Below are 15,664 nucleotides of genomic sequence, written 5' to 3' on the forward strand. Positions count from 1 at the left end.
GACAGAAAGAACCTAACCATGAGGTGATGCGCTTCCCTCTCCAGGGAAACTGGTGCCCAGCAGCCTGGGTGTAGTGCCTTGAACTGCTTTTTGCCCTCTGGAGCTTAAACACTAAGAGTCACAGTGACTAAATTAGGTGCTCGTAATCAGTCAACTAATCCTGCATGGAAGCGGGCCAGGAAAGAGGATTTGTCACTACCCTCTTCCTTGTCACTCCATTATCCAATACCTGCACAACCATTTGCAGCCTCCCACCCCTTTTTACTGTCGGGAAAAGTGAGGCGGATCATTTAAGTCACTTTTTAAAAGCCAGCCAGAAATAAGTGCCAAACATTGGAACTAGAACTGCCAAGTCTGAGCCCGGACTATTTTAGCACACAAGCATCTCAAGAAGGGCCTTCTTACTTCTAAAAACGCAGATTTCATATGGGATAACAAACATCATGATTAAGCACTCTGCTGAGCAGGCAGCAGAGGTTGGCAAAGCATTTCAACTGTTCCTTGCTCATAAAAAAACAGACTTTGCAGAACTGAATATCATGGTTTTCTGGGGGGTTGACAAAGTTTTCAGCTCAGAAAAGGAATATGTGCAGCCTCCCTCAGGTATTTCATGTTGCTGTATACATCTTAAAGCAGTTTGGCATTTTCAAGGCAGCCCAATCATAGAATCACAGAATCACAGAATCACAGAATCATAGAATCATAGAATCATAGAATCATAGAATCACCAAGGTTGGAAAAGACCTAAAAGATCATCCAATCCAACCGTTCACCTATTACCAATAGCTCCCACTAAACCATGTCCCTGAACACAACATCCAATTGCTCCTTGAACACCCCCAGGGTTGGTGACTCCACCACCTCCCTGGGCAGTCCATTCCAGTGCCTGATCACCCCTTCTGAGAAGTAATATTTCCTAATGTCCAGCCTGAATCTCCCCTGGTGCAGCTTGAAACCATTCTCTCTAGTCACAAGAGAGAAGAGGCCGACCCCCAGCTCACTACAACCTCCCTTCAGGATCCGAATCTTCCTGCCTCTACTGCTGCACTGTAGTGAGCAGAGTGGTGCAGATCCCACCCCTGTGGTACTGCTTCCCTCACTCAGAGTGTCCTGAAAGAGGTAACGGTGTAAACAGGAAAACCATTACCTGAACAATTTAAGTATTATCACATTTAAAGCACTTTCAGAGTCACCACTGAAATTAATGGACTTTATACTTCATCACCGTCATCTGCATCTGCAGACACAGGGGAAACTACTGAGCCTATGCTTCCACAGCCTCTGTTGAAGGCTTTTTTTCACAGCTGTAACAACAAAAGTATGAAAAGTAAATGCTGGAATTCTGGAAGGCAACTAAAATGTCTTTTCAGCCCTTTCTCTTCCTGGCTGACATATTGCACTTTTCCAGATGCTTTGCTCACAAAGCTGAAAATCCCAACTCAATACTGTTCTATTTTAGTTCCATTCAGAGTGCGGAGATGGTATAAAATGATCTTCCATAAAAATGGTAATATCAGAAAAAGATCTGAAAGAAAAAAAACATTGAATATGCTGTGAAGAAAAATGAGCATAAAATAAGTCATAGAAACGTCATTGGAATGTGTTTTCAGAGAGGAAAATATTTGTATTTACTCTTGCTTTTGAGAAAAATTTGTACATCTATCCACCACATCATCGTTGTGAAGACTGTGCCCTTTCAGAGGCAATTAGCCACCTATCCCAGACTTATATGCTCCCTTCAGCTTCCTCATTCCTCCGCCCACATGACTCCGACATACTTTGACATTTTCTCTTATTAGAATGCAAACTCAGCATTTAGAAAAGCCAAACAACGAAAGGCCCCAAACCAGCCTGAAATCTGTTTGTTAAAGAACAGATTGTGGAAATCTACTCAAAACACAAGTTTTTATTTCTATAATTTTAACAAAAAAAAAAAAAATAGCTGTCATGAGATACCAATTCAAATTTCCAAATACTCATCACCTTTTTCCTGCTCTATCTGAAAAGAAATTGCTTCAGGACTCAGAAACGGTGGCAAGATATTGAACAGCATTACAGCTTTTAGCCTAGTACTTTGCCAGAGAGAAATTGTCTCTTACAACACACCATTATTCTATTTTAAGAATCTCAAGCAACGTGGCTTTCATCACTTGAGTTGGAAGGTTATTTAACAGGCTGGTAGACCTTATGACTAAGAAGTATTTCCTGATATTATAGCTACATCTTTCCATTTCCAAAACTCATAGCAGTTATCATACTTCAACTCGTTCTAAGTAATCCTTCTTTCATCCAGTGCTCCACAAATGAAAATGTTCCATGGTGCTTAATGAGGTGTTTCCCATGTGATGCCTGCAGCACCTAACGGTCTATTCTGCTGTACATTAAAGTAATTACGTGGAAGACAACTGATGAGTGGTGTTCCCCAGGGATCTGTATTGGCACCAGTATTATTTAACAGCTTCATCGGTGATATGGGCAGTGAAACTGAGTGCACCTGCAGCAAGTGTGCTGGTGACACCAAGCTGAGTGGTACAATCGACATGCTGGAGGGAAAGGATGCCATGCAGAAGGATCTGGACAGATGTGAGAGGTGGGCTTGTGTGAAACTCATGTAGTTCAGCAAGGCCAAGGGGAACATGCTCGTTGTGGATTGAGATCAGCCCTTCAGAGGATGTGGAGGTATTGGGGGTATTGGAAGAAAAACTGAAGGTGAGTTGGCAACATCTGCCCTCAACACAGAAAGTCAACAGTTCCTTGGGCTGAATCAGAAGAGGGGTGGCCAGCAGGATGATGGAGGGAACTGACCCCCTGATGAGGCCCCCCATTGGGGGCCCCCAGCCTGGGGCTCCCAGCAAAAGAAAGATGCAGATCTGTTAGAAAGGGTCCAGAGGAGGGCCATGAAGATGCTCTGAGGGCTGACGCACCTCTCCTGTGAAGACAGGCTGAGAGAGCTGGGCTTCATGGATTCTGGCTGCCTTGCATGTTCAGGCACTTGAAAGTGGGTTTTAAACAGCCAAATGGAGCAGTGACCCTGGACTGCAGGTCAGCTCCCTGACCCAGAAGCTGGTGGCAGGCTGGACAGGATGGATGCCAGAGATGTCCCTGCAGCTCACACTCCATGGCGCAGGACCTCCTAGGAGCAGAGCTTCATTACAGCTGGTGGCATGGCCGTTGAAGTCAGTGTGTTATCAGTGAACAGCAGCTCTGCTTATACCCATACCCCAGGGGCAAGAGTCCAAGAAAGAGCAAAAAGCAAGCAGGCGAGTGCTGCACAGCCTGCCCTGTCTCTCCCATGGGAAAAGAGCACAATCCCGCCACTGCAAATCTGTTTAATTGAGTCAGTAAGAACATACCAGTTATTGCCAGGAAAAGTCAGCTGAAGAGCAAAGCACAAGCTCTGCTGTATCTATCCTTTCTACCCTCAGAGTGGTCAGGGGAAGAGGAGAAATCTGGTTAAGAACAAAGCTGCTACACCAAAGTGCCATTAACAAATTTTCCCACAGCACAAATATCACATCTCCTTACCCTAAACAAGTGCAGTTTTACTCTCTAGATGGCATTTCATTATTATGGTCCAAAATGAGATGCTGATCGGGGTTTCTGAAAAGAAATGTAACTGTCACAAGTTTGTGAAGAGCTAACACCATCAGACATCAGGCAGGGGGGAGAAAAGAAAGCGCAGGACCTCTTCAAGAACCACCATTTCCCATAAAACACTCTGCCCCCAGAACAAACCTATGTTTTCCTCCCACCCAGTAAAAGCCATCTGCTTTTCAGAAACCTACAGTACATACTGATTATTTTTATGGCATATATAAGACCTTGAGGTGAGTCCCGTCATTTTCAAGTGGTAAGCCCTCTATTTATAACATATGAAGGTCTGTAAGATATTTTCAATTATTTCTGTCTCACTGACACACAGAGATGCTGCTACAATAGGAAATCGTGTTATCACAGACCTTGGAAGATTTCTGAAGTTGGATCATTTTGCATTTCCTACCCCACTGAGCTAGGAAATTAACAGTAAAACTTTACCCTGCCCTCTACTAAGCCTGATTTAGTCAAAGACACGATCTCAGGTAGTAACTACAGATTCAGCTGTTTATTTAATTGAAATGAAACCATTCTTCTAGCAGACGAAGGGAAGAAATAATAAGTTATACCAGACTCCTGAGTCAATAGTTCTCTCTACATTCATTCTTCAGCTACTTTCTGAGCGTGCTGAAGAACATGCTGACCTGTGTTAATAAGCTGCAGTACAATGGAGGGCAATGATTTGGTGCTCCTTGAGTGTTGGGCACCTAACTTAACTCTTGCTGGCTCATAAACTGTAACTGGAAAAAAGATGCTACAGGTTCACACTGATAACTAATTCAGTGGTTAGGAAACAATATATATATTTTTCTATCATAGGTGAAAGAAAGCTGTTCTAACAGCAGTAATTAGTGGGAGCTGTGTTGCCTTTAATACAAAGAAAATGGTTTGATGGATTCTTGTATAATGACTTACCCAAGGGCAAACGTTCTGAATACAGCATCCCCTTGGAAAAACCTTTTTTCCCTCTCTCAGCCTCAACCAGGAAGAAGAACTATCCATTTGGAGTCAAAGACAAATTGTCCACTTGGAATTAAAGACAAAATCACTGTGAAATCTGTGCCAGGCAGGAGTGGACGTCACAAACCACATTAGAGAGATGACCCTCTGGAGGCACTTGCTCTCTTGCTCTCCTATTGGATGACTGTTCAAATGAGCTACCTAACTTGTGTGCAAAGGTAGAAATGACAGGTCCCAGTTTTCATCAGGTGCCAGGCCGAGCTTGTTTCTACATGAATTTGTACAAGCAGAACACTTCCACTGGGTAATTTTCATATCTTTCCAGAAATGTTCTTGCACAAGTTTGTCACAGACTCCTAATCTTAATGATGGAGATGGTTATCATCCTCAACTAAGTGGACTGGAATAAAACATATGCATTGAATATTTCCATATCCTTTCCAGATTCAGATGTTAAGGGTTTAATGTACAAAAACAATACAGAAATACACGAGAACATACCAATGAAATCAGCTTTTTTTAAGATGAATAAAGAGTCAAATGTGGCTTTCTGGGTCTCAAATGACTAGTGTTTCTTTCACAGTTTTTGAACTGAAATCAAACAACTGATTCCACAGATGAGAGCAGTTTCCTTTTACAGAATTCTCCAGTGTATGAACCTGTACACATTAACTCTGTTCAAGGACAGTGTTATGAATACAAGTGTTTTTTTTTTCAGATTCATGCCAGAAATTGGTAGACATCAACATTTCTTCCCGAGATATCACTTAGATCTATCAGCAATTAGGTAATTCTATCCTCAAAAATGTCTTGATGTAATTAAGGACATGCAGTGTACCACCAGCTAAAAAGAAATGCTTTCCACAGACCTAAACATAGGGTGAAAATGCAAAGCAAAAAAGATCGACTGCTCTCTAAGTACAGCTCATCAGGAAATAAACTGAAATGAGCAATCAGTCCAACAGTAGAACAAGGATATAAGTGTATGCTTGGGAACACTGAAAAAGTCAGAGCTCCCTGGACACATCAGTCTTCTACATTTCAATGATCCCGTATAAAAAAGAACAGAGAAAATCCTTGGGGTGTTCTCATTTTGCTTATTGTCATGCATTTCAAAATAATACAAACATGGAAAGATCGGAAAGATTTTGGAGCCTGCAGCATCTTGTCTCCTGTGGCACTTTATGTCACCTGCTCCCCTGTCTGCACTCCTCCCAGGCTGATAACACTCGCTTTGATATTGACACAGTTCAGGCTCAATCTGGTCTTCAAAGATAGAAAAGGGGCATGCAAATCCCTCAGTCTCCCTTTCTGCTCCAAGCCCAAGGCACGCAATCACTTCCCAAAGGCTGCATACTCCAGCAGGCATTAGTTTCTACTTAACAAAATTAATGGCTGTTACAGAAAATAGGATTTGAAAAGACATTTTCAGACACAGGATCTTAACAAGTCTGGAAATGAGACAATAGCCACGACAACACTGCTGACCCTATTTTATACCTCCAGCATGATACCATCAATTTTGTAAACCAAGTTTATTACTCTGCACGTTAAGGGACAGAAAGAAGTGGATGAGGACCACTGTTGTTCATTTTAGATGCTCAGTATTCAAAACTGTTCATGGCTGCGATGTGCTTAGCAAATAGTTTGCTGTGATTATTTACCTGCTTTAGTTGTACAAAGGGGTATTTTACAAAAAACAAACAAACAAAAATACACACACACACAAAAAAAAAAAACAACCAAATAGAAATATGCTTCAGGCTCACCCTTATAGCGCTTTTCTCTCATACAGGGAAACCAACTCCTGTGTTCACAACAACTCAGTGGCACAGAAATGGTCAGTGAGTACTGCGGAGATTAAATTAGTCCTTGTATGCAAACGCCAGTCTGGACAATCCTTTTTATACGCCCCAAGAAGAAAGCCACTTTTTAGACTTACGGTTGGTTGTCCTGCTTTGATCACTCTGAGCGCTGTCGTTCGACTGGTTGCTGGAGACAGAGGATACACTTGAGCTCCTGACAAAACCAAACGCTGCCAGCTTAGCTGCCGGCAACCGTGAGTAACCTGGAGGGCGGAGTGCAGATGGACACGGCTTGGGGAGGTTTGACTTCGCAGCATTTGGACACGGGACTTTCTTAAGATCAACTGAAAGGAGAAAGAAAGAATTTTTATCAAACAAGCTCATCTGGGCCGTGCTAAATATTGCCAAATAAAACTTGGTACAAAGACTGAATAGAAGCTTTAAGGGCTGCTCAGAAACTGCAGTGGTGTCTTACTCTTTGCTCCACTAAAAAGTAATTATCTGAAACAATTAAAGGTTGCAATGATTTTTAAAATGTGAACTGCAGCAAGAACACGTGATGCATAAAGTCGAGATTCCAGCAGAGTAATGGAGTTCAAGTCCACTACTTTCTTAAAAATATCTTCTTTTATGCTGTATTATTTTCTACTTCTACATTTCTTATGTGTCAATTAAAAGTCACACTCAGACAAACACTCTATACTTAGCCTCAGTTTTGGAAGCTATTGCAGAACGCCAATGAATCTCCTCAAGGACACGGGACTTCTTTGCATTTCATCAAAGCAAATACTTCTTTGAAGTCTTTCTTTCAAATTTTGCTAAAAGAAAATGCCCTCCTCTTGCACCAAGCCCAGAAACAAGGACATGCCCTGAGAAGTTTACTTTTTTTAATGCACCACTAGCTGTTTCCACCGATGGTCTTCAATTCACTGTAAAATGTCAGCTTATGGGAATGACACGTCCCAAGTCTCAGACAACTTCCAATAGAAGGCTTACAGAGGATGGAGTCAGGCAAAAACAAGGGTTTGGCTGCCATGTCTGCTCCAGTAATGCCAGCCGGGCACCTCGCTCTGTTCTGTGTCCTTCTAACCCATATCCTGCTGTTCTTGCTTAAGCAACCTTTTCTTAGGCAAATACAGAAGATGGGTCCAAAAGGTCCCAAACTGTCCTCATGAAAGGATTGAAGGCTGAGTCTGGCTGCTTAGAAGAGATGGCAGCATTACAACTGTCAACATAATTGGTCAGAAAAGTCCACAAAGTCAACTTTCTGTCCCCATTTGGTGAAAACTATTCAAGCATCGTCCTGATGTATACTTCAAAGGATGCAGCAAACATTAATTATATAAAGGAAAAGTAGAAATTAACCACACAGTAAGAATATAGTCTTCGCATTATTACACTATTTAATTCTTTTGTAAACTATGTAGGTCAAAGCCTTATTAATTTTAATGAAGCATTACACTTTGATGAGAGTTTACAGAAAACAAGACTAACTCCTTTGAGTAGAAAAATGTTATGGGGATTTTGAAAGATAGTTATGTACCTCATGACAGTAACAACACAACAACACTAATCATTTTTGGTTTTCTTCAACACAACTAACCCTTTTCTTTTCTAACTGCTGTGGAGAGACCTCAGAGTGGCCTTTTGGTATATGTAGGGGTGCTGTAAGAAAGAAGGGGACAGACTCTTTAGCAGGTTCCGTTGTGATAGCACAAAGGGAAATGGTTTCAAAAGATAAGAGGGGAACTTTAGATTGGATGTAAGGAAGAAGTTTTTTTGCAATAGGAGTGGTGAGGCAATGGCACAGGTTGCCCAGAGAGGTGGTGGACACCCCGTCCCTGGAGACACTCAAGGTCAGGCTGGATGGGGCTCTGAGAACCTGATGGAGCTGTAGGTGTCCCTGCTCATTGCAGGGAGGCTGGACTAGATGGCTTTTAAAGGTGTCTTTCAACTCAAACAATTCTACAATTCCAGGCATTTAGTGACAATCTCAGCACCTTGCAGCACCAGAAAATGCCCACCCATCTCCACCTTTTCTTTGAACCCATTCTCTTAGATCTGCACAGATGATTTGGTAGTGTTACTCACACCTCAGTGTGCTGGATTCCTCAGTTTGTGACTTCAATTCACATTTCCCCTGAACTAACCATATTTTGTATCCTGAACTCACAATCAACCTTAAGTTATTTTTCACTCCTTCATAATCCAGCTCTTCCATACCACAAGGTACCTGAAGCTAATTGTGGAATTAAGGGCTGTTGTCTGTGTAGCACACAAGTGATTTTCTGTGACACCTCAAACTCTTCCCATCTAGGAATATGAAAACACTTTGAGGTAGAAACTGATGGGCAAACAACAGATGCGTCTGTGAGCCTTAAGAAGAGGCTGAGCAAGACTTCTGCATCTGCACTGCACACAGATCACATCTCCAGCCACATGTATAGCTAACGAACAACTTTAGTGTGACTTCCCTATGAAAGCTGAAATAGCTTTTAGCTAAAACAAATGAAAAGTCACAGAAATGAATTACACAGATGTGTTTATATGAGGAAAAGTAGCAGTTCAGGAGTTCAGCTTCACTTGTGATCACCTGTGATTCAGCATCTCTGCTAAGCCTTTGCTTTCTTGGTGGGGTTTGTTGATTTTGTTTAATCTCTCTTTTATTTATTATTTATTTATTTACTTATTTATTTAATTTCTTGTTATTTTTGATGAATGTTTCCCTAAAAACTTCAGTCATTAGGCACAATTTGCTCTCAGGGAGCAGATCTTCTTTTAGATGGGGCTCTGATCGTTATCCTCGGTTCACATCAGGGAATCCAGGGCAAGGAAGCTACCTGCAATTTAGCTTAACTCGTCAGAGATAACACAAGCAGTTTTTCAAGGCACCTCAGAGTCAATTCAATCTTTGATATCTTCAGAGGTTAAAAACAAATCTTCCAAATCAGAAACCAATTCTATTCCCAGCATCCTTGTTGTTTCCCAGTTATTGACAAATGATTTTTCTCTGAAAAAGAAAGGAGGAAAGAGGCCTCAAAACAAGGGTTCATTATCTACACCTTAAAACAGAGGTTTTACACCAGTGTGCAGATGGTGCCTGGCTCTCCTGATGCTCCCTTATCTAAATGTCACCAAACCTGGGACAGTCCAAAGGCAAAAGAGTTGTCACTGCTGAACATCAGTGAAATCCTGATCAGCCAGGCTACTGTTACATGGCAAGAAATGCTCAGCATCTCCAGCTTCAGATTCAGACACCCCAAAAAGCTGTTCTGTGCCTACTGTGGGGTATGAAGAGGTGGCACAAGGCCATCTCTTGAGGCTGGTGACGATGCCCTTAGGAAGATGCTGATGAAGAGCTGTGTTTCCCTTTGAGTACATAATTCTTCATTATATTGTACAATTGTATTACACACCCAATGAAGCAGAGTGCAAGCTGAAACTGCTGTGGATTAGCAGAAGCTGGAGAATACTCTCGTTTCTGAATTCTCCCCTTGTCACCTCTCATCTTCACAAATTAAGTTTGCTGTCTCCACCTGAAGTATCTACTTTATAAGCACTGCAAACCTATAAGATAAACATTCAGCTGGAGCAGCCGCAGCAGAATAATTCGGGAAGCAACCTGAAAACTCTTTTCCTATCACCAAACCTCATGTACTTGTTCAGGTATTAGGCATTCCTGAGACTTGACACAAAACCAACACTGAAATCCTATCAGGAGAAAGCTGGAGACACATCAGCATTACCAATGAAATCCATGATACATATTTGCAAATACACAAACAAACAAACACATACATTTGTCTGAGTAAATCAAAAACATCGCCGTCCTGATGCATACATAAAATGAATCTTTAACAAGAGTTGACTTCTTTAGAAATGAAAGGAACTGCTAGACCCTCAGGACTGATAAATTTAATACTCAGAGAGGTAATAAGGAAATAAGATTTCATTAACTTGCTCTTTGAAAAAAAATTAACATATATACTACTGAAAAAAAATGCAGTAAAGTTTTAATGATGAGATCTCTGTTGTACTGTTCGAAATTAGACATTAATGCCATTAAAATAATCAGCTAATGAATGTAAATCCTGACACGTTTGCACCAAGTCTTCATAACTGAGGAAAAGATATGCATAATTTATAAGTTATAAACACAGTATTCTCCCATAGAAAGAGCAGAGTCAACATAAAATAAACAAATGTTCAGCTTTCAGACACCTAATATGCCCTTAAATATACCCCAGTTTAGGGACTTCCTATCTTACCTATGGTATACAATGCTTTTTCTTACACGTCAGACTGCTTGCTGGAACCATCGGACATAAAGCATGGCTTAAAGAGCAGCACTGGTCAGTAAGGAACCCACAGCCACTGGCAGTGCGTATGCCCCATGTCCTACAGATGAAGAATGACCACTGCTCCACTCACATTTCAGGTATTACACTTGGAGAACTGTAGGATCACTTACTATTATTTTACTTCCTACCTGGCATGCCTTAAAAGTAGCAAAACCCTCAGAGGTAGTACTTGCAGTCTACCACAGCTGCTCAGGGATTGAATTTATCAATTAGAGCCAGCTTTATGAATGTTAGCATTATACGCGGGCCAAACCACTCAGCTTATCAGTGCTGCTTAAGCAGTCTGCTACATCATGAAACGCGTGAGGGGAGAGGGGATTAAATCCTCATTATGAGGCATGGGCTCTGTTCTCAATACTGTGCCATGGCAGTTTTAGTTTAAAGAGCCCCAGTGGTACTTTGCACTTTGTCACTGTATGGCAAATGGTTACATCCCTGTTATCTCAAGGTAGGACTGAAATTACTGGGATTAAAAACTGGATTAAAAGCTCAGGATTGAACTACAAGAGATGCTGATTAGCATTCCTGAAGATAGGGCTGGTATCCCTGAGAAAAAAACACATGCTGGCCTCCAGCTGCTTTCAATGCAGTTCATTCAGCCGTCACACTCCATGATATCCATACAACCAAGAGTCTTAGCAGCACCACTACCAACACACTGACTACATACGCTCATGCATTTCTTTTCCTTATGTTTGTAAATATGACTATAGCTAATCTACATTTAATCCTGTTTCTGAAGTATAGCATTAAAAACAATATATCAGATTAAAGTTTAATACCACAACAAACTGCCAAATTAGAGGAAAGCGGTTAATAAAAAGCTGAAAATGGTGTTGAGGACATTAACATCACCCATCTGACATGACCCATATGGCCTATGTAGGTATGAGCATGCCTTAGTGATACTACAGATTAGCGCTAATGACACCAGCCTTGCTCTGAGCCCCCCTGTGCAGCCCCTTGCTGGCTCTGGGGCTGCCCTCCCACCCAGGACAACTTCTTCTTAAAAGGAATTATTAAAGACAAAAAGACTGATGTGCTGGTTTGAAAAGTTAGATGCTGATGAAAGATTAAGTCATTTGAGTTGTACATGTCAAAAGGATTTGAACAAAGGCAAGGTGATTAGAAGCTAACCTCAAGTTTGTAAGTGGGAAATAACATGCCAAATCTAAAATAATGTAACATAACTGATAAAAGGAATCAGAAATACAAGCAAGATCAATATGGGAATCAATGAATCATCGCAAAGCAATGCAAAGTACTTTGCAACAGAACAAGATGTTGCCGAAAAAAATTAGACACACTTTTCATCTCACAAGGAAAACAGAAAGTGAGATGTCAGAAAGGAAAAAAAACGTGTCCTGGGGTGGGCAGTGAAAAACTGGAGACATTAGCAGCCTCTCCAGAACAAGTCTTGGGTAATTTAAAATCAATAAAAGCAGTCAGAGTCCACAGACCAGATGAAGTGAACTTTGGGATCCTGAAGGACACGGCAGACAAGTTATTGGACTACTATGAGTTATCATCTTTAACAGCTTCTTTGAAACAGTGAGGTATCAATAGGCTGAAGTGAAACAAACAAAATAAGTGTTGTAGGAAGGAAACTGCAGAGAGCCATGGACTAAATTCGACCTCCAGATCAGGCGAGGTCCAAGAAATAACCAGTGATAAGATTCCAAAATACCCCTGCTGTTCAGGAAATTGGAACTACAATGGAATAGGAATGGCGCTAATTCCTACTGCGATTTCCTATATGATTCTCATTCACTGGAATTTTTAAAGATGGGGTTACAGATGATAAATAGGACAGATAGGCTGACAGAGTTTAGATTTCTGAATGTCAGCATAGGAAGACAGTAAATTAATACATATACAGCTCTCTATAGATTAAAAACGGCTAGAGAAAGTTATGTCTGCAACGATCAATGATAATTAAACTGGATAAATGAAAATCAGGTCAATATTCATTTCTGAGCAGAAAAGTGACTGTATTTGTTAGTAGGACCTGTTTGTATATTCCTCTCATTTCCACTGAACTTCCTCCTGTTATGCAAGAGCTTATGTGAGTTGTATTCTAGACTAGCAGTCTCTTGCATTTCCAATTAAATGGAAGATGTCACCCAGTTCTTCTCTGCACCTGTATTCCTACTTTCCACGCTGACTGTACTCAACACAGAGGGATAAACTGATGTCTACTACTTAGCGCATAATCTTGTAGCATCTCAGAAGTCACACAGCAGAGCTTGATCAGCTTCTGCTAATAGCATCAATGCAGCTAAACTCCAGATACAAAGTCAGATAGTAAAGGACAGTGGAAAGGCCTTGTGTTACAGAGAACCTTGATTTGCTGATAAATGGTGAATCCCAGTAGCCTGTACTGAGGCTCACACTCTCTTCTCTGGTTAAGTCAAGATACCCTGGCATACTTCCATTCTGTATCTAAATCTCTTATGAAGTTTTAGTACAGAGAAATGCACATTTGGGAGAGAAACGATTTCCAGATAGCTGCAAAGTGGAAGAGATCCATGTGAACTTCGTATAGGAGAGGAAATAAATAGCAACAAAAATTAGGCAAAATACTAAGGAAAACTTGCAACCTGAAATGCAGCGTTGCACTGGTACAGCCTTCCTTCAGAGGCTGCAAAATCACTCATTGTGGAGGTTTTTGTAAGTTGCTTTTCACCAATAGGTTAAATAAACATATTTCTAAAGGAATTCAGTCCTGGGGCAAGAGAAGGGACCATACAACCTCAAGCCATTGTTCAAAGTAATCAAAGTAATCTTTTTTGACTATTACCTAAAATCTCATCAGAGCTGTAGGCTGCTAACAGCAGCTATATGTCACTGGCAATGTCTGACTTTCAGTTGTTCATGAACTTGCTGCTGCTTAAGTATATGTTGTTAAAACCTCCAAGCCTTTCTAGGCTTCTAAGGAGTGTACTGCAGAGGTGATTATTCTCTATCTTGTGGGATTGTATGCTTCTCTTGACTTTTCCTTTTCCCTCCCCTGTAATTCTGCCCAGGGTCATGCTGTGCCCTGCACAGTAGCTGGGAAGCAAAAGGTTTTAAAAAACGTTGTCTCCAAAGTGGAGTATAGCAGGGTTTCAGAGGATTGAGGTCTCTCCCTCTGAACACTATCAACATTTTCAGAGCAACGTGATGGTCATAGTTAGACTGAAAAATGGGTTCTTCATGATGGGGGAGAATGTTCCCATCCACATGACAAAAGCAAAGATTTTTCACGCACTTATGAGGCAGAGGAAGATAAAAATAAAAAGGGCATAACGAGAATTATTACTGAAACTGATCCTCCTCCTTCAGCAATGACCTGCTTAACAACTTCTGTGCAAGACCCAGACTCCTCAGCCAGGCGTGCCTGAGGATAAAAAGACACTTCTCAAAGAGAACTATTGGAGCTCTGTATTACCAGGTCAAGATGTTGCTCATCTGGGGATGTTTCTATCTGAAATACATATATATGTATATATATATATATATGCATATATATATATATATATATATATACACGTATATATATATCTTACTGGTGACTATATTTAAAGGAAAGAAAGATCATACTGTACCTGAAGCATCAGGATGATAGAGGCTGGGAGCACTCGCTATTTCTCCTTGCTGATGAAGACAGGTGCCTGAAGATCTTTGACTCGCAATGAGAATCCTGCTTTTGGCAGACGGTAACTTGGAGACTGCACCCAGTCCTAACTGTGGCTTAAGTATCATGGCAGAGCGATAAAAACTTGGTGGGACCTCGTAGTGAGTATATGGTGGAGGACAAAACTCATCTTTTGCAGGCCTTTCCCCAACCTAAGGAAAAATCATGAACGAAGATATTATGCAATATATCAATATGTAGACAGTATATGGATCTCTAAAGTGCTCATAAAAGTTACTTTTCCCTCCTTGTCAATCTGGGCGTCAGACCCCTGTAGACTGCTTATTAGAAGTTATTTAAAATACACTTACTGAGATACATGTACTTTTAAAGGGAGTCTGCTTTAACTTAAATAGTTACAAATAAAACTGAAGCTATTTTAAGTTCATTTTATGGGAGAAATGGGATTGCCAAATTGTTTGCCTGTGAGAAAATCTCAACATATCCTTATGTCCTTACTGCAAAATGTGCAGCATAATCTGTGCCTCTGAGTTCCTGAAGAAACCCACATGGAGAGGTGCACATGTTTCTGTATGCTGTATTTTCAGAGGGCTGTCAGAATATTCCAAACCAGAGCTACAAAACACTGCTGCCCATTTGGCAGCACTAAATGCCCATCCTGGACTGCATTAAAAGAGAAGTGGCCAGCAGGGAGAGGGAGGTGATTGTCCCCCTCTACTTGGCTCTTGTGAGGCCCCATCTGCAGTACTGTGTCCAGGCCTGGGGCCCCCAGTACAGGAAAGATGTGGAGCTCTTGGAGTGGGTCCAGAGGGGGGCCACTAAAATGATCAGAGGGCTGGAGCACCTCTCCTATGAGGAAAGGTTGAGGGAACTGGGCTTGTTTAGCTTGGAGAAGGCTGTGGGGAGACCTCATTGTGGCCTTTCAATACTTGAAGGGAGTGTATAAACAGGAGGGAGAATGGCTGTTTACAATGGGAGAATGGTTTTAAACTGAGACAGGGGAGGTTTAGGTTAGATATGAGGAGGAAGTTTTTCACACAGAGGGTGGTGACACACTGAACAGGTTTCCCAAGGAGGCTGTGGATGCCCCATCCCTGGAGGCATTCAAGGCCAGGCTGGCTGTCAGCAGAGAACATGCAATTGAGCAAAGACCTGGTTCCCTCGTTGAGCCCTTGCATCCATGCCCAGACCCTCACCTTTGTGCGCTGCTTTCCCAGACTCAGGACTAGGGCAGAAAGCAATGCCAGAAGCTCTCTGGGCTTTCATCTCTCTCATTTGCAAAGAACTGTTTGCTGTTCTGAGTAAAG

At 41.5% G+C, this 15,664-nt stretch overlaps 1 protein-coding gene across 4 annotated transcripts in view; it reads right to left on the reverse strand.

The window, feature by feature from the left end:
* The window catches only part of MTUS2 (microtubule associated scaffold protein 2), a 247,728-nt gene that overhangs the window by 131,886 nt on the left and 100,178 nt on the right, over positions 1–15,664 (reverse strand). For all 4 annotated transcript variants that reach the window (XM_072326396.1, XM_072326397.1, XM_072326398.1 and 1 more), the window contains 2 exons: positions 14,308–14,548; positions 6,497–6,703 (listed from right to left, as the gene is read on the reverse strand). In XM_072326396.1, the coding sequence (XP_072182497.1) occupies positions 6,497–6,703; positions 14,308–14,548 (448 nt within the window). The remainder of the gene's footprint in view (positions 1–6,496; positions 6,704–14,307; positions 14,549–15,664) is intronic.

The sequence above is a fragment of the Excalfactoria chinensis genome, chromosome 1 (assembly GCF_039878825.1).
Source record: "Excalfactoria chinensis isolate bCotChi1 chromosome 1, bCotChi1.hap2, whole genome shotgun sequence".
Classification (NCBI taxonomy): Eukaryota; Metazoa; Chordata; class Aves; order Galliformes; family Phasianidae; genus Excalfactoria; species Excalfactoria chinensis.